Source organism: Hippoglossus hippoglossus, chromosome 9 (genome assembly GCF_009819705.1).
Source record: "Hippoglossus hippoglossus isolate fHipHip1 chromosome 9, fHipHip1.pri, whole genome shotgun sequence".
In the NCBI taxonomy this organism is placed as follows: Eukaryota; Metazoa; Chordata; class Actinopteri; order Pleuronectiformes; family Pleuronectidae; genus Hippoglossus; species Hippoglossus hippoglossus.
This window is the reverse complement of record NC_047159.1, coordinates 25,566,756-25,586,296: the sequence shown is the minus strand read 5'-3', so window position 1 is coordinate 25,586,296 and position 19,541 is coordinate 25,566,756. Positions and strand designations below refer to the sequence as shown.

The 19,541-nt window shown below is 40.8% G+C and overlaps 1 protein-coding gene across 5 annotated transcripts in view; it reads right to left on the bottom strand.

The window, feature by feature from the left end:
* nsmfb (NMDA receptor synaptonuclear signaling and neuronal migration factor b) overlaps positions 1–19,541 on the bottom strand; it is a 49,535-nt gene that overhangs the window by 14,625 nt on the left and 15,369 nt on the right. Inside the window, exons 3-14 of one of the 5 annotated variants that reach the window (XM_034595765.1) lie at positions 18,716–19,486; positions 18,392–18,464; positions 17,212–17,217; positions 15,197–15,265; positions 7,852–7,904; positions 6,838–6,927; positions 6,046–6,173; positions 5,390–5,473; positions 4,162–4,195; positions 2,978–3,048; positions 2,067–2,146; positions 679–781 (exon numbers count right to left, since the gene is read on the bottom strand). In XM_034595765.1, coding sequence (XP_034451656.1) covers positions 679–781; positions 2,067–2,146; positions 2,978–3,048; positions 4,162–4,195; positions 5,390–5,473; positions 6,046–6,173; positions 6,838–6,927; positions 7,852–7,904; positions 15,197–15,265; positions 17,212–17,217; positions 18,392–18,464; positions 18,716–19,486 — 1,562 coding nt within the window. The remainder of the gene's footprint in view (positions 1–678; positions 782–2,066; positions 2,147–2,977; positions 3,049–4,161; positions 4,196–5,389; positions 5,474–6,045; positions 6,174–6,837; positions 6,928–7,851; positions 7,905–15,196; positions 15,266–17,211; positions 17,218–18,391; positions 18,465–18,715; positions 19,487–19,541) is intronic. The other 4 variants (XM_034595768.1, XM_034595766.1, XM_034595769.1 and 1 more) reach the window with 4 other exon arrangements.

The window sequence follows — 19,541 nt, the reverse complement described above, 5'->3', positions numbered from 1 at the left end:
AGAAACTGGGTTGGTGCAGTGGTCCTAGATAGGGCAGCATGAGAACGTATGAATATTTTAGTGTGTTTGCATGTCCATGGACATGTTCTGTATGTGAGTGTGTCTGCATATAGCAAGTCTTTATCAGTTGGAGAGGTGGCAGGAGCACTGGAGGAGGGAGGTGTGTGGGTGTGTATAGTGTAATTGCAGTGTGTGTGTGGCCTAATTGAGTGGGTGTCAAGTCGAGTCTATTTTCCTGCAATTCGAAGGTGCTGTGTGTGTGTGTGTGTGTGCCCTGTTCTTCACTGTCCTCCCCCCTGCCTGTGCTGTGTGGCAGCCTGACAGCAGGGTGACAGCTGCAGAAAGTGCTGGTAAGAAATCTTACCGCACTTTCCATACATCATTGCACAAAAACTGCTCATCCTTTCATTATTTTAGCAAACCAATTCAAAAAGTGCTCTTGTGATGACCTCATTCGACTCTGCAATGTTCTGCGATATCAGTAGACAAAGCCAACAGATTGTCTAAATGATTTATCTGCACAGAAGCATATGGCTGTGAGTGTGCATTTGATCATTAGTAAGCGTGCTGCATATGCAATCGGACACTTTAAGTAAACCTTTACACAGACCAGCAGAGTGCGGGAGTCTGATTTGCTCTGGAGGCTCGTTACGACTCAGAAGACAAAAACAACTGTACCTTTTCTCCATTAGCGCTCCCCAGCACATAGCAGCCCATGATATGGATGAGATTGGGCTCCGGGTTCAGTTTACTCATCAGCCTGCTGAGCCGACGCCAGAACCTGGTCACGTGGGAGAGGCGAGATGTTAGAGGATCAACAACAAATAGGTAGGAGCAGCAGAGGAAGTGAAAAAAAAGTGAGTTAGTGAGAGGGAAATTCCATGATTGTCACAATTCAACATCTACTAACACAGAAATCTTGGCTTTAGAGCTTTTCACTAAATGCTTTTGTGCCAACTGTGATCACGTTGATGTAATTCATTGAATTGTTTGTGAAAGGGTCATTTTATTACATTCATTTATTGCTTTATTTCCTTTAATGTCCCTCTCAAGTAGTGTCATAAACACACTCAAACTCAAAACTACATATTTAAAAGGTTTACTATAAATAAATCTAGAATCTATGAATATGCTAATTTGGCTATCAGTCTCCCCAGACTGATAGCTCCATCTGCTGACAGGGAGCCTTTCCCAGCTACTGAGCTCCACCCACAAGCTGGGAGGATTGGTTTCTTAGGTTTGTGACATCACAATACATGAATCCATTTTTTTAAGACCGGCATTTGTTCACTGCAGTATTAACATAAGACAACTCAGCCATGCTGACTGATTATGTTGCTCAAAATAAGTCTTTTATCATATAAAAGGCACACAGGGAAACTTGATCTTCACTGGAGGAGGATTTTACATTGCTGAAGGTTCTAATGGAGAGTGGCTGACAGGAATAGAAACTGAAGGTCTTTGGTTTTAATATTTCTCATATCTAGATTGTATCTGAATATGGTTTTAAAATGATTAGCTGTACACCATGTTATAATTTGTGTTTCCAAATTTGTCTGTTCAGTATCGGAACAAAATGAACATAGAAGAAGAGTAAAAGAAGATGGTAGCCATCAGTGACGCTGTGTTACTGTGTATATTTTCATCCACAGATGTCTTGAGTAAGCTGAGGACTGAGGAGACGACGGCTTCCTGTGTTTACTGGCTATTGGCTGCTAGCTCCCTAGCTGCTGCGACCTCACTGGTTTGGAGGAGTGATGTGTTATTACACATTTCCAGCCATGTAGTTGTTGTCTGTGTATCGACAACACAATTGCATTTACACTTGTGGTCAATTTAGTAAACAACCTCAGAGGTGGTTTGGCTTAGTGGATCACAATACGTCACCCAAATGCCCAAAATGCATTTTAATGGCAGGTGTGAATAGAGCATTGGTCATTGTGATGCAATTACCAAGAACACAGGCCACTTTTTCTACTCAAACGTTTCCTGTGTTTGAGGTGATGTCTCCAACCCTGTACATACAGATAATTGGTCACACCTTCAAAACAAGAATAAAGTCTTACTGGATCATGTCTTCTTCCTTCTCCACCTTGGCAAAAGTGGCCACTTTATTCTTCAGCAGATACAAATGTCCTGGACCTCCCTGTGGAAAGGATTTAGTGTTACTACGGATTCAGGTAAGTGTAACAGTCTTGAATCTGTGAAGTTCTAGTTCAACAATGAGATCCATCTTCCACCAGATAAACAACATTGAAGTCCTGGGTCCATTATTCCATGTGTAGAAGAATAGCCTCAATGTGATATTTGATATTGATTATGCCAAATGTATCTACCAAAGACAGCAAAAGATGTGTAACAATATTCAACAGGACTGCAAATAAGCCCACCAGCTGTGACATTTGACTCCTGAGTATTTAGGGCTATATTATTACAGGAATACTGGTTGGACCATACCCATCTTTGGCCTTTGTTTTAATCTCAACTATACACTTGATTAGTTTTGTGGCTGTATCTTGCACAGTTGTGAAATTATAGTGATATAACATGTGATATATGCAGAAGAATACGAAATAAGTTATTTCCTGCCTCCTGCATGCAGCACCATCCCACGTGTGAAAACTCTGACCAGAGAATCTCCTGCTGCGTTAAGTTAAACTGCGGAGAAAGTCCGGAACCCATTGTCTGGACATTTTCCGGAATTCTGGTCTGAAAACAGCTAAAGAAACTAAGATTTGTGTTTGGCCCGAAGTTTTATTAAAATCTGAATCAAACTGAATTTTTCTATCTAAGATCCAACAAACAATATACGAAAGAAATTCAATTATGCCCAATTACTGTTGTTGACACAGAAAAATAAACCAGATTTTTTTTTGAATGGCTTCAATCCATTACAACTAGTTAAGTACTAACTTAAAGGAAACCATGACCCAATAATGTCACAATAGTTCTAAAGTCTGCCTCTGCTGTCACTCACCTGGCAGAAAATGAGCATGTTCCAGATTTTGCAGCCTTTCCTGTAAGCACTCAGCTTCTTCTCTATCTCCTCTGGAGACACACAGTCAGAGGAAGGGAGGGGGAGAAAGAGAGGTGTCACTTTTCACACTCAGCCATTATGGTGAGATACATAAGATAGCTGTCCCTTGAGTCTCTCGCTCTCACACACACACACACACTCAGTGTCAAAAAACTATGAGTCATCTCTGCACTCCAACAAGCTCAAACATATTCCACCCTCATCTTTTCCACATTTACACTGGGAGAGTAATTTTCACTTGAGAGCTAAAAAAACTAGGGCTGTCAAAATTAACGCGTTAACGACCAGAGCTCGTTCACGTTAAGCGACGTTCAGTGACTTTGTAGAAGAACAGTGAAACACAGAGTTTCTCTGGTCTCAGCTGCTCAGTGATCAGCTGCTTCATGATCAGAGCAGAAGCTGCAGCTGGTTGGTACCGAGCTGGAGTTTCTGTTTCCTCCTCCACTCTGCTCTCACTTGAACTAATACACACTCATCACTAGTTATCAGGACCTGATCAGCACTTAGTGTTTGTTTGATTCGCTCCAGAGTTTGTGAGGCTGCATTTAAACATCATGAAAATGACTCAACATTTTGTGCTCAGTTTAACACGAGACGTGACGCTCACATTCAGGACTCAGTGTTAGAATGAGAGGAGCGACACACAGACATGATCCGAGACCATCGATTCATAACCAAACACATGACCGTACGTTTGTCACCTAAATCATCCCAATAAAAAATGAACTATGAACGTGAACTAGTTCATTTTCATCTGCATGAACTGAACTTGGAACTCGTTCTTTTTAAGTGTGAACTGGCTCAAAACTGCTTCTACAGATGGGCTCAGATTCAGATTTCACATTCACATTTAATTGTGTAAAGGTTTGGTTGTTTGTTTGATTTAAAAAAGAAAAGAAAAAAGTTTTATTCAACCATCCTATACTTGCTAAAAAAAAAGAAAAAAGAGCAAAGGCTAAGATTCCCCAATTGTTTAGGATAAAGGTTCTTTGAGTTTGATTAAAAAAAGATTCGGGCATTTAGAAATGGTGATTAATCGTGATTAATCACAGCTACCCTGTGATTAATCTGATTAAAAATGTTAATGGTTTGACAGCCCTAAAGAAAACACATTTCACACTCACCGAGGATGTCGTCAAATGAGGCGTGTTCATGGTCCTGGAAAATTCAAACAGAATTTATAATTAAATAAAATTTCTTCTCGATGCCCTATGACTGTAGTCCCCATGTCTAGTTCAGACCCACAAGGTAACAGGACAGGACAGGATTTTTAGACATACCCTAAAATTCCACACCAATTCCACCAATACTCCACATTGAACAGTCGACGGTTGTCATTTGATGTTAAATGTGCTGTTATATTTGCTGGGAATTGGCATATTTGATGACAGTATTCACCACCTTATGTGCAAATGTTCCACTAAAATAGTTCTCCCTCACACTATTTTTCTATACCTTGGGTTTATCACCAAGATGACTATGATTAGTTATTTTCCCTACAGACTCCAATGAGTCTATATATTACGTGGTAGAAACATCATTTCAAGTGGACTGAAGGACAAACTTGACTGAATCAAGCCATCACTTACTAGGCTGTTGCTGGTTTGACTTATGGTTGTCAAACTGGCCGGAACTTTGATCAACTTACTATCGTAATTTTTCTGGCAATGATATTTTCTTGACATTGAAATGTTAATAAATAGAAATCAAACTGTGCTGTATCCTAACAAGCTGACACACATCAAACCACCAATAGGCATGTCAAGATGATGCCAGTGTGTTGCCCTTAACGTGTTGGTCCAGATTTAAATAGGCCACCAGCTGTTCAATGAATTGCCAAAAGATTTGGTAAAGACATTAATGAATTTGAATAACATTGGTGATTATCTGACTTCATCTTGTGCCACTAAAAAATCAATATGTTCACAGGATTAATGACAGAATACCTCTTGAACTAATCAAATTTGCATCAGCCTCAGTTGTACTGACGAGCTGAATTTAACGAGAGTTGGGAAATAGGGCAAAATACAATTTGCTTGGGGATGATTTGTGGCCTAATGATTTTCTTCCAGCAAAATGCAGAAAAACTAAAGACAATGTATTTTTGAGGCTGCACTACCTGCCAGGCAATCACAGCATAGGGCTGTAAGGCTGAAGCTCTGTGCAGAGACTCCTGAGGATAGTGATCGAATGGGAGAAGTCAATGTTGTATCTTTATTTTTCATCCATCTAACAACTTTGCTTTGTGTTTATCTGCATCTAGTGAATGTACATGAATAAATACATAGCCAAGAGCACATAATGTAATAAAGCCACAATGTTGGTGTAAAGCTGTCGATTGCTGCTACTCACATAAAGAATGGGGATGATGGAGGGGTCATCCCTGCGGATGATGTTAGGAACATATTCAGCCTTTGGGACCTTGGAGGATATCAGCTGTGGAAAACAGGAAATATGCTAAAAAAAAATCTTACCGGTACATAGGTGTAATGACCTTTATGTATATGGGGCATGCTGAAAACAACAGCAACTTTTCACCATATTTGGCCCTAAAAGGTTTTTTAAAAAGTGGTGTGTATTTTTAATGGCACTTTACAAAACAAACAAATTTACAGCAATATTTGTGAACATCTAACATTTCAATTTAACATTTTGATTTAACACTAAGGTTTGACATTTATATTTATTTTTCTAACATTAAGATTTATATTTAACACTTAGATTGAACATTTAACATTTGGATCTCACATTTAGATTCAACACTTAAAATGTCGTATATAGATTTGATGTTCACTATATTTTTACATAAAAAATGGTAAATGTGACAAACTTCACAAATATTGCTGTGAATCTGATTTAATAAGTGAAATTTTGTCAATGTTTTGTAGCTAAATATGGTGAAAGGTTGCTGATCATCATGTGCAGCGTTACAACCGGCGCCACATAATACAAAGAATGGTGTTCAACGCGACTCAATCAGCTTGACATGTGACCGCCAGGATCCTCACCATGATTTTCGGTGGGATAAAGTCCTCGCCGTCACAGGCTGCTCTCTCCATCTCCCTCTCCTCCTCCCACTCAGCATCCTCATCCAGCCCTTCATCTAATGTCCCTGAGGAGGTCTGGAGATCACCACCTGGCTCACGCACACAGGAACAAAGGGCGAGATGAAAGGATAACACACAAATGAAATTAAAGAGGGTGCTCCATTTAAAAGCACTGCCCCTGTTATTTCATTTTTTCCGGCAACAGTGGGGGGAGGAACAGAGCAGTTACAATCAGACGGCAGACGACACAAACCGACACAATAACACTCTCCTTATGCACTCAGCAAGATGCAGACAGCTACAACACAATGCACCAGGCGGATGTACAACAGGACTGTGGACAGCTGTGTGGATGGACGGCAACAGCCATGTACAAGTACAGAGATTAGGAGAACACAAACAGGCTGCGTGGAGATAAAGGGCACACACGCTGTAAATAGATACACACACAGATACAAGTCACACAGTCACTACAATAAGAGAGAGAGTGTGTGTGTGTGTTTCAATGTGCATCTGCTAGTATATATCGTTGTTATGCGTGTTTGTTGCACTCATTTGTTGTGTGTCTGAGTGCGTGTGTGAACATCACATAGTTGCATTTTCTTCCAGTGTATGTGAGTATTTCCATGTGTATTTTTGAATAATGACATGCTATGTGTTTGTGTATCTGCAGAAAAAAAGTGTGAACGTCGAATCAGTGTATGTGTGTGTTTTTCTTCATGTCTGCACGTGATTGAGAGGATGTCAACTCACTGTCTCTGGAGTCATGCAGTGAGTCAGGCTTGACAGGGGTGGGGTCACTCCATGAGCGGCTGAAGCTCTTGGCTCGGCGATCGGCGTAGGCTGATGGAGTTAGGCGGGGGAGAGAGTCACTCATACACATGCACACACACACATACTCCAGAAGCATAATTGACCCCAGAAATCAAGTGTTCTGTCCTGCTGGTCCAGTGATTGTGAAGAGCATTGGCACTTAACTGATACTAATGTCCCAGTTAGATACATGGCCTGATTGTTTTGTTATAGCTTTTACTTTGGTCAAACAAGTTGTTTTAAATGTGCTTTCTGAATAAGTTGACATTAAAATTGACATGGTTAATACACAATATCTGAAAACAAAATAAAATGAATACAAAGACATTTCATTTATGATCCCATAAGACAAAGCAAAGCAGCCAATTTAGAATCTGAAATCAACAAATATTTAGTATTTAAATGTGGGATATCATTGAAATTAAATTTGGCATAAAATCCTATGTGCTCATACGTATTTTACTATGTATGAGCACATAAAGGATGTTCTTTTCTGTGCTGGGAAGGAATGGTTTGCAATAGCATTATTTGTGAGGCTTGGGAAAGAAGGGACATTTTATTGTGGTTCAAGACCAAGCTGTGAAGTAATTGATGGACAGTTGAAACTAATTAGATACAAACGGCATCTGAATTTTCACGTGTACAAACAATATGATAACTTCCAGTGCAAAATGTGAGTGTGAACATACTGCACACACACACACACACCAGTCTGAATTCCAGTGCCGACTGAACTAATGACAAACAAGTATTTCAGGTAATTAAGTTTGATTCATAAACATAGTGTAACGCAATATTCCTTAACATGCACAGTACTGTCGCCCCATGCATAAAGCATGATTAAGTTCTGATAGCCCTCCGATGTGATGATGGTTACACACTGTAGAGTATGAATGCATGAAAACATAGTTACATCGGCGCACGCACATGCATACAGATCCGGTGAAGACTTACTCTGCACTTTCATCCTGCGGCTGCCCACCATCCTAAGGTGTTTGCGGAAATTTCTTAAATTTTAAGAGAAAGAGAAGAGGAAACAGACACAGAGATATCAAGGATGGTGTCAAGCCGGCAGATTAATAGAAAACAGAGGCAGACGACGATTCCAGATCCTCTCCACAGATGTCAGGTGGTGCACAACAGAAAGGATTATTAAAAAATCATGGGAGTTTTGGCCACTATTCAACAACCAAGTAAGTGAACAGACAACTCCTTTGCATATCAAGCCCTCAGGAACAGTACATTTGGCTTATCAGTTGCAGTATTGCAACTTCCACGTTCATTATGCAAAATACATTTGCCCAAAAAGCATATTTTCCATATGCAAGTATTGTAAAAAGAGCAGCTGTAAAACAATGATTACATTCTTTTAGTGAAATGAATATTTTTATAAGTTGTGATGATTCTGGAGCTGGAAGTATTAACTATCGAAAGACTTTCTGTTTTATGGACTTTTTAGTTTATGGACATTTGCCGTGTTTTTGGATTTGTGTTTCTGTTTGGTTGTTAATTCTGAGTTCTCTGTTTCCTGTTTTATTTAGAAATGTCACTCCTTGTGTTTCCTGCCTTTGTCCTGTTTTCCGCCTGTGTGATCATCTGTACCTTGTCCTGTTGTGTTTCACCTGTGTTAAATTATCCCTGCCTCCCTTGTGTTAATAAATCTCTGTGTTTCCCTTTGTCTTGGTCAGTTCGTCTTGTTCCCTATCAGTTGTGCTTTTCAGTCTTTCCTTGTTTCCTAGTGTTTCTCTGCATGTTGAGTTTTGGACTTTTTGGGACAATGCTTTGCTCCTGGTAACTTTGCTTTCCCACATATTGAACTTTTTTTTTCTTTTTTTCACCTGAACCTGGCTCTTGCATTTGGGTCCTCCTGCTCTACACATCGCAACATCAGTTTGATGAGTATGATCTATTTGATACAGTAACATATGGAAGGTCTGTGAAAGCTAAATGATAAATCACTTTATCCTACCCACATTTGCAGGGAGCCAAATGGTTGGCAAGGCTATTCAACTTACTGCAGAGAAAGCTAAATTAATTTGTTGAACTTTGACCTGAGATGTGCCGCTCTTTTGTGCAAAGCCAATCACTGGCGAGCACAGTTTAAACTGGGAGGACTAAAAATGTATAACTTGTGCTGTTAATTTACAATAACAAGCTGACCTCAGATGCAGACAAGACAAATACAAATATTCACTTGTCGTGATAAACAGATTAACGCTGTTAGAGCAATCTGCACACAGTAGCACCACAGCAAACGTTGGCCTTTTTCTCGCGACAGCACAATGGAAATTTCAGAGTGGTACACTAACATATGAGGAATGCACAGTACCAGACCCTTGTTTTTCCTCTGTTATTTGAATACGTCAATAAAAGCATCAACGTTTCTGATAAAGGAATGCTTGATCAATCCGCAAACATCTGGCAATGCTAAATATTTAATTTGCTGCACAATAATAAATATTACTTTAATATCAATAATTGTCTACATAAATCTATCATATAATTTTATAAATCAAACAATACAATGTAATAGCATTTCATGTGTCCTTTATGCTGCATTAATAGAAAACAGACAAAGAATCTGATTAAAAATCCATTTTTGTGCTGCAGGTGGAATCATTTCCGAAGGAGCTGCTACATCTTTTGAATGAGCTGTGTGACCTCATTGTCCAATTAGTGACCAAGCAAACTGACAGTTAGCTAATAAGCCAGTTGACGACAGCTAACAAGTTCCCAGTTAACAGTGTGTTAGCTGCTAGCTTGCCAGCTATTAGCTTGACACCTAGATAACTGCCATTATGTCATGGTGTTTTTTGAGTGTCATGGTGTTTTTTGAGTCATGTCTGATAGTTGTTACATACATACAAATAAAGAGTACAGAATTTTCAGATATATACGGTCTACGGATAAAGTGGTTTTGGCACAAATTATTTGATTCTATATCAAACCAAACTCTCAAGAAATCCAGTGGAGTGCTTTGAAGTTAAGTTTGAAGTTACTCTGACGTGTGTCAAACCTTTACGAAGTCAAAAGAAAAAATCTTTACTCCACAGTTTTAATTCTCATTTAAAAGGGATATTTAAGAGGGACTGTCAAATGCATATTCCATCATCAGTATAGTATCCGACTGAATTATTGTCATGAAGTTGACTCTCTTTCCTCTTTATCTTTCCTTTCCCTCTCTGCTCAGCTGGGTGCCTGCCTGCCTGCCTGCCATTTCTTTTATAAAGTTATGCCCCTGATAACAAACAAAGTCCTGTTTTTTCATCAAAGACAATGCATGTATGTATGACTCATGATCGGGACCACTGGAGAAAAGGAGTGAGACAGGGAGAGAATCCTAAAGGAGAAACACATTGAAAGGAGAGGAAACAGAATACAGAAGCAGTTGTAAGTGATTCAAAAGTGGAACAACGTGCGGCCTAAAACACGGCTTTTTATTATTCATCAAAGCTTGTCTGACTGTTATGGTTCTAGTGCAACTGGCTTCGCAGTGCCCATTTTTTTGGTTACCTATCCCTGAATTCATCACATTTTAAGTGAAGCTATGAAACTAGGAGCATCTTTGTGTAGTTGATTAAAGGGCACTTGAGAGATTGTCCACATCAAGATCAGTTTACTCACAACTGGGGGCACTAATCAGCCTGTGAAGACAGTTGTATAATGGCTTCCGCTTGGCTGGCGCTCAAGTCAGAGGCGATAACCCCAGTGATAAGGGGATATCTCAGACTGGGCTTGGAGAGTATAAATCTAAATGGAAGTCTATGTTACAGACTCAGTTTAAAGGACACGGGGATGGATTTTCTAAAAAAGAGAAGCTATCAAGTTGCATAAGAGGATCGGCAGGGCATTGTTTGAGAAATACCACCTTTTCCTTTTTTTAAATGAAAGTATGTTTTTTTTCTCCAAATTCTCCATTACCCTGACCTAACCAGTTTATCTTGGACTCCAATTGACAACTAATCAAAAGTTGAATAAATTCCCTCAGGAGGTCTTGAGATATTACATTCAAGAGGCCAAAATGTGTTTTGTGAGGCCACCGTGATCCTGACCTTTGGCTACCAAAATCACATCAGTTAATCCTTGACTGCAAGTGCATGTTTGTGCAAATTAATCAATCAAATTTTGTTCGTATAGCCCATTTTCACAAAACACAATTTGTCTCATAGGGCTTACCAAGGTATGATTATCCCTCGACACGAGTAAGGAAAAACTAACCAAAAAAACTATTCTCAGAGGGGAAAAAAGGTAGAAACCTCAGAGAGAGTCAATGTTGGACAGAAGTGCAATCGATGCCGCATAAATGTGAAAGGATACACTCAAGGCGAGATATTGTGTTCACAAGGCAAAAAAATTGCTTTTGTCAGGTCACAGTGACTCTAAACTTTGACAAGCAAAATCTGATCAGTTCGTCTTTAGGTCCAAGTGAATTTTTGTACCAAATTTATAGAAATTCCCTCAAGGCATTCTAGAGATATCGCGTCCAAAAGAATGGGACAGACAGACAGAGAGGAGGACGACCTGAATACATAATACTTCATGTCAATGGCTATAAAAAATCAGTTTCTTCCCATTCCCACATTATTATTGTGCAATTGTTGAAGTACACTTTTATTAGGCTGGGCAATGAATAATGTTTCAGTTTAAAATGTTTCTGCACAATGTGAAAAATGTTTTAGAACCAGTAATTTTGTGATACACCAGCTGTAGCTGTGTGTACTGTGTGCTGCAAGAAGCTCTTAGTTTAATTGTGGTTCAGGAGGTAGAACAGGTCATCCATTAACCAGAATGTCTGCAGTCTCCCACATTCTGCAGGCCGAAGTGTCCTTGGGCAAGATGCTAAATCCTGAATTACCGCTGACAGCTTAGAAAGTGATCTATTAACTTGTATACGTGAATGGCAAAACGGTCAAACTCTTTGAATGGTCATCAAGTATCCATCAAATCAATAAAGAAGCATTAGGAAAATTGATATAGAATCAGAGTAATAGGACTAATCAATAATGAGCAAAATCTTTTCAATATGTTTATATAAAAAACATAATCAAGCTAACATATTAGAGTAACCCAAACAGCAACAGGTTCATCTAAATGTCAGAGGAAATGCAAAGCACACAGCCTCCCACGTGCATATTGTTTGTCTGAAGCTATTTTGTATCCAGGGTTCAGTTTAGAGGCATCCTTAGAAACACGGTTGACATGTCAGGGAAGATTGCAGGAGTCGTGAAGGCAGAGCCTGAAATAGTTGGATGACTCAGAGAAGAGGGGGATCCATCAGGCAGCCAGCCTTATATTTTCATACTGAGTGGCAACAGCTTTGAAAAACACTAACACCCGTGCACCAAGACGATGTGTGTGTGTGGCAAGAATACGTGTTACTGCAATTCTGCAAAAATCCCACTCGACTCTTTGATTGGGCTATGACCTTTTGAAAGCTTTTCAAATAATAAAATGGCTTTCTTATTCAAACATGCAAAATAAGACTTGTGGAACTGAGATCTATCTTTCTGTCAATAGCATTGCATCCTGAGACAGTGTTCTACACACGCTCCAAAAACAAATGGCGTGTCAAATTTGTTGGTGTATGTGCGGCCTTTTGCCAAATATTGATTCGTTGACTTTGAGAGCAAGTCACAGTGCAGTGAGCTACGGCCCTGTATTGAGAGACACTGCTTTTACATGTCAGTGTGGAGTGAGGAACACTGATTAAACCTGCCACCCACAGCCTCCGGGATTCAACACACACACACACACACACACACACACACACACACACACACGCTGTTACAAGGTGTTGATGGCCCAATAACAGCAGTTGAGGGTAGTTGAGTGAAAGGAGTGTTTTGTTTCGTGTGTAATTGGCTATCAATATGTTGCACAATCAGAAATCATGAGGAGTTGTTTGTGTGTCAAGAGTCAATGTTTCAAACTGCTGAATCATCAAGAATAAAGCAATGAAAGGGTCTAGAGTGAGTCACTATGTGTTTGGTGATAACAGTAGAAGTGACAGTGACTTTTTATGCTAAACTAATAAATAATTAATCAATTATGAGTTGATGATGTATGACTAAGTTATTTCTGTATTATTCCACAGTTTATTATTAAATGACATTGACAGGCATTCTGTACTTTGTTCTTCTAACATTGTTAAGTCATTGACGGACAGGCAGTTATTATATGTTCTTCATCCTGACTCTTGTGGTCACATGTAAAGCCAGATGTGGCAAGTAACCTGCAGATTCGGTGCTTCATTTGGACATGTCTACTGCACAGAAACTGTCGTGTTACAGTTTACAGTCGTTTGCTTAATAATTTTAACACCTTAAGTTTTGGGGAGATTTTTACATCTAATGTCTGCTCGGTTGTCATGGAAATGGCCCGCCATCGTCAGTTGGTTGAGCAAATGGGAAATCTATCCCATAATGTAGACCAATAATCCGATTTTGGTTCATGATTGTTTGTGTTCCAAGGATGGAGCAATGCAGCAATTTTGTCACTATGCCCTTTTCTCATGGTCAAAAAAACCACCAACACCCACTAACATCTGGCTTTTGTCTGTAATGGGAATGGAAACAATCGGCATTCACTCTCGGGTCAAAGACATCCGATGTGGCTCCGATAAGCAGTGATAGAAACACAACACCCGGGTGAGCCAGCAAATTTCTTCTTCTATATTTTGGCAGTCTAGACACTTACACGGAACATTTTCCGGCACAGCTTTGTGACGCACTTTGAACTCCCAGCTGTTGGAGCGCAGATAGGCATGAATGTTTGTGTATTCATTGTGACGACCCTCTCAACGCAGGCCTCTCCCTGCAGAGCCTAATGGGAGGAGCCTGGTCATCAGGGAGATTCATCTCAGTCTGCCTACCCCCCCATGGCTTCCACAACATTTGGTTTTGGTTGTACTTTTACCTTCCACATTAACATTTCCTGTTCATTTCTTTCAACTTATTTTTAGGTTAAGCTCATGTGTGGCTTTGCCTACTTGTTCCAGCTTTGAGGCAGGTTGTGACATTCATTGTTTTATTCACATCTTGGGACCAATGTCCAACAGCCATTTTCTTCTTTGTATCGTACAAGATACAACAGTGGAAACACCGGGTGAACAAACAGAAAGGCAAAGTCCTGGTGAAGGGAAAATAGTTACTTGCCTTATTTTAGCGGCTCTACCCACATTAAGAAAACCTGTAAATACCTGCAAATGTTGGTGTTAAAGAGCTATATGATAACAAAGCAGAAGGCGTCTGGAACCTACACTCCTTCTAAGATGGAAGCACTGGGACATGATGCTGTATACAGAAACAGAAAACGTTCCACCCTTAGTGAAGTCATTGTTATGGCAGTATTTCAGCTCAAGAGCATTCCACTAACAGCAGGCCTCCCACACTATTCAGAGCTAAGGTATATCCACAATATCAGCGCACACTACGAGGGAGAACTGGGAGATGGCGAGCTAAGCCAGCAAACTGTTTGAATGACACATGGGAGCTTACGCTGCAGAAGTCCTTTAACAGGCTGTAATGGAAGGGGAGCCAGACAGGCCATATCACAGCATTACTGTTGTGACAGACGACGTTAGAAACATGGACACACTGTGGGCTGCATATTGAATATTTTTGCGAGCTGTTTGTTCAAGTATTCAGCCCAGTTATTTTTCTTTACCCTGAAATGGACCACTTTGCATATATAGTAGTAACTGGCAACTGTATTTGAAAGTGAAAGAGCTTTTTCTCGTTCACTGTTTTATTTTGAGATGTACATTTTGTAATTTTACCCTTATTTGATTCTTTTTATTATTATAGTTGTCCTTGAATGTGTAATTGCATTTGAATCAAATGGTAAATCCTGTATCGTGTATCTAATCAAATCAACAAGTAACTACCAACAGAGACAGATTATGAGCAAGATTAAATTACCATCATAGAAACTTAATAATTCCCGCCGTTGTTTCAAAATAAAAGCCCACCGACACCATGAAGGAATATCAGTCACTGGAAGATTAGTGATTCATTAGATTCATTGACAGTAGCTCATATAACATAAATCAAGCAAAGACGACAAAGTAGAAGGTTCTATCTGCATTTAAGATAAATAAAGGCTCCAGTCACTGATTGAAAATATACATTACACACAGACACCTAGAGTCACGGTTACAAATTGGCCAAATGGTCCATTAAGAACACAGAGACTTTAAGATTCTCTGACGTGATGTGTTTCTTTGCTGTGTAATAGGGGAACTCTGACAGGGACAGTCTTGCACCACACAGGACAGGACAGGACAGCCAGGACACGGTACCTCTCCATCATGGTGGCTGCCTCCTGCTCTCTTTTCCGTCTCTTTTTCTCAGCAATGCCTCGGAATGCCCTGCCGGGATGTCAAAGCATTAAGTGGTTTTGTGGGGATATAAAGTTTTATGCTTTAGCTGCGCCTGACCTGATACCAAAGAATTTTTGTCTGAACCCAAACTGACCCAAGGGGTAAATAACCTTCACAGAACTTACATGGTTTACCTCATAAATCATTTATATTATAGTCCTAATACTCTTGGTTATGAGTTATGTATTTCTTTACACTTGGCCTGGCTTAAATGTCACAAAGCTGAGAGAAATTGACCAGACTTAAGCCCTTTGGGTCGAGTCGGGTTCGGGCATAAATATACAGTTCCAGTCAGGGAGGGATAGGGTCACAGTACAGAGGTTCAAGGTGAGAGGTCCATTGGGGTCCAACGGGGTTAGTGTGGAGTTTGGTTAGCTTTGGTAAGTGGTTACAGTAGTTAAAGTTAGCAGCACAGGGGTGTTTTTATCCGCCATTGTGGACATTGTAACGTACTACATACACACCCACACACACACACACATACACTAGGACCACAATGCAAGAAAAGACAATGAGGAGTTACCACAAAACCACCAATTCTCTCTACTTAATGTGAAGTAACTGTACCCTGAAATCAATTATAAATTGAACATTTTTAAAATAGAACTTAACGTATTGCTTGTTTGACAGTTTTGATGTCCATTATTTCTCATTCTGTCAGTGTGTACGTTGGTCAACGTGGGCTTGCCGCTGCCAAAGGGGACAGTAATGGCTCTGACAGGATGTCAGACATAATGAGAATCATCGGTGACAGTGTATGTCTGAAAGGTCATGTCCTGTAGTGTGGCTTTGACTGACAAACAGACAGCTGATGAGCTCCAGGATGACAAACAGCGGGCTGAAGTATGTCCAGTGCTTATTATCCAAACACTTCCATAGTTCTGCCTGTGCACCGCTATAACAATACTTTAGCTTCATGAACCCTTATCACTTTCTCTATTCCTGAAGAAGTGACTCTCCCTTCATCCTCTCACTCCTTCCACCATCTGCCATCACCAAAAATAATTTTCTGAAAGCTCAGAGGTCACAAGTTGTGACGCGTCTGCTGATATTTCCAAACGTGACAGACGCCATGGAAATGTTGACAAAGAACTCCTGCAAGCTTTTTCTATTGTTAGCCTCTGTGGGTTCTAAATATCCTATGTGGTAAGCACCAGCTCCATTTCAAAGCAGAAATAGTACAGACATCAACATGCACATGGTTAAAAATAGTCATACCAGCTAGATAAACTGTCTTCTGTCAATATCAATGTAATTTACATTATAGCTCTTCATAAAAACAGATTTGATTTTAAAATAATTTTAGCCACACCCTAACCTTAGTTATATTTAGTTCTAATTCAAATCCTACTCTGTGTCCGTCTATATGCCAAGTACACACCTCTCTTCTACAACGTATAACACAAAAAGTTGCATAAATGATACATATATGAATCCACATTGTTCCTATTCAACAGCTACATCTGTGTCTATCTTTAGATTCAACAACAATGAAAATGGCTTGAAGCTATGCTATGCTCTGACAAATAGGCTTTTCATGACCATTGCATAAGTGTATGGCTTTAGGCACATGTTGCTTTGTGTTGGTGTTGAACATGAAAGAACACTTTCAGAAAGGTACCTTATTGCTGTAGCAATTTAACTTGATGACCTACTTGTGCAACCCACCGATGAAGAATATTCCAGTACAATATGTGAATTCAGAGTTTTGGATTATCATATCTGTAATGTACTGTACATTCCCTGCACTTTTGAATGTGTAGCTCCAAACACCCAGTCCAGAGGACACACTTTCAGGGGGTGAAGGACACAAAAGCCTGAATTGCGCAAAGCCACATGAGGGAAAAGGATTCAAGACATGTTACCTAACTGACGGAGTGAGAAAAGAAGAGCAACGAGGAAGAACAGTGGGGGAGGTTAAAAAAGATACTCACGATATTCTTCAGCCATGGTTTGGAAAGCCGCCACATGGAGAGGAGAGGAATAAGAGCAAACGAAATATAGGTTAGCAGCAGGGCCAGCCAGATACTCCACAGTGTCCACACACATATTTCACACACTGCCTCATGTTCCATCTTTCAGTTTCAGTTGAGGACACTACGGGCAAAAACACTCACCTTGAGATGAGCAGTCCTGTGACTGTATACTCAAAATATCAATGAGCAAGGATAGAAGTCTTATCAGGGCATGCACATCGGTATGGATGGTGAAAAGAAGACAGGGATATAACACAGATGAAGATACAAACGTAACCTTTAAATCTAATCAAATGTCTCATTAGAGTCAGTTCATGTCAAGCGCTGCCCATTGATCAGTTCTAAAGTAAGCATGTAATCAGTCAAACTGCAGCAAATCATATTAGAGGTGCAAGACAGTGGTTGGTCAGTAATTTTAATCAAAGGCCCGTGTCAGGACCATATATCAGTCTGACCCTATTAGAGACATGGAGAGAGGAAAACAGATGGAAACAGACAAAGGGAGAAGAGATGCTGACGTATGGAGAGAGAGAGAAGGAGGTAGAGGGAGAGAGAAGAGGGAGAGAGAGAGAGAGAAGAGGGAGCGTGGGAGGGATGATGAAAAAAATTGTAGTGGGTGAGCTTCGACTGTCTGAGGGCCATAATTAAAACATCTGGGTGATAGATAATAATTAGTTACAAAGAGTGGAGGGCACGTGTGAGTGTGCTGGTGAAGCATGTGAACTGTTTGGGTCAGCACACATTCTCTACTTAATAAATCTGCTCATTACCAAGATTACTCACAACCCACAGTAAAGCACTAGTCACGGGCATTTTAAACATTGAACCATTTTGTATGTATAAATAAAATTTGTTTCACCAAATTGACTGACCTTACAGAGGAACTTAAAAGGAAAAACTCAGCTGGATTATGTCCAACACTATCTATAACAAGTTGTACTGGCTTCTTGTATCGGTGAAACCAGCAAGTGAGGAATATATGAAAGTCATTGCAATTTTGTAGTAGAACATTACATTTGAGATGAACAGTGCAAGTCTTTGAATAACAAGGCTGAACCTCATCCTTCCACAAGGTGATGGTTTAAGATACAGTAATGCACAGAGTGGGAGTGAGGGTGGATTTCCATGCCATACTCACGCCTGCATGGTGGTGGTGGCTGTCTGAAAGCTGAACATATTCTCCTTGGGGAACCAGCTATTAGGAGTGTCCTCTGTAAACACAAAACAAAAGGAGTGTGTCGTAGCGAGCAGAGCATTCAAACACAGGCCTTACAATTAGCGGAGGAGGCTAGTGAATGCAGGTTGGCAAGACAGTGTTGAATGGGGTAACCTCCTCCTTGTTTGACTGTTCTGGTGTAGACATTTTGTCAGAGGTGATGAACCACAAAGCTGTTCACATGATAGATGTAGAGTATATCAACAGTTCCCTTCCCCACCCCGTTTCCCATCCCTCTTTCTTTACCCCTGTCATCACTTGGTGGTCTTTCCTCGCTGTACATCCTCTCCAGTTTCTTGCGGTGCTTCTCCCCATCCCGCGGTGAAGTATCCAGGTCAAGGGAACGCTGACTTTGACATGGAGCCCGAATGCAGGCCACGCAGTCTGGGGTGTAGTCGTCCCGCGACCCCCCTCTTCTCATCCCCCAGTCTCGGATGTTGTTGGCATTCCCCGAGCTCTGCAGTGGCTGAGATGATGATGGCGGGCCTCCGTGATGCTGGTTGGCATGGTGATGGTTGCTGCGGTGGTGGCTACTACGATGATGGGTCCCGTGGGCAGCTGAGGCGGAGGGTTGGCTGGTGCAGGATGGGTTGTGGTTGGCAGTGGTAGGAGTCTGGGATAGAGGTTGCTCCCTGGAGCCCTTAAGCACCTCCAGTTCCAGGCTCTCCTCACTGCCACGGCCCCCCAGGGTCATCCCTCCTTCCCTAGTGATTGTGTAAACTCTTGCCGGCTTGACCGTCACACTCCCCTCTGGGCCTCTGGCAACTGGGGGCTCCTCTGCAGAGAGGCTGCGCTCAACAGAGAGTCTACGTTTGGATGGTCCCAAAGGTGCTGGGGCCTGGAGGCTGTGGGCTAGAGGCTGACACTGGGGAGGAGCACTGGGATTTGATTGGCTGGATTGGTTGGGTTTTGCTACAGGGAAACAGCGGCTCTGGTGTGGCAGATTGTTGTTATGCAAGCGGCTAACGTCGGGAGAGTCACAGTCCTGGCCAGGGAAGGTGTCAGATAATAGATGATCTGGATGTAGAAGGAAATAATGAGAAAGCAAAAAAGGTAGACAGATAAATAAGTT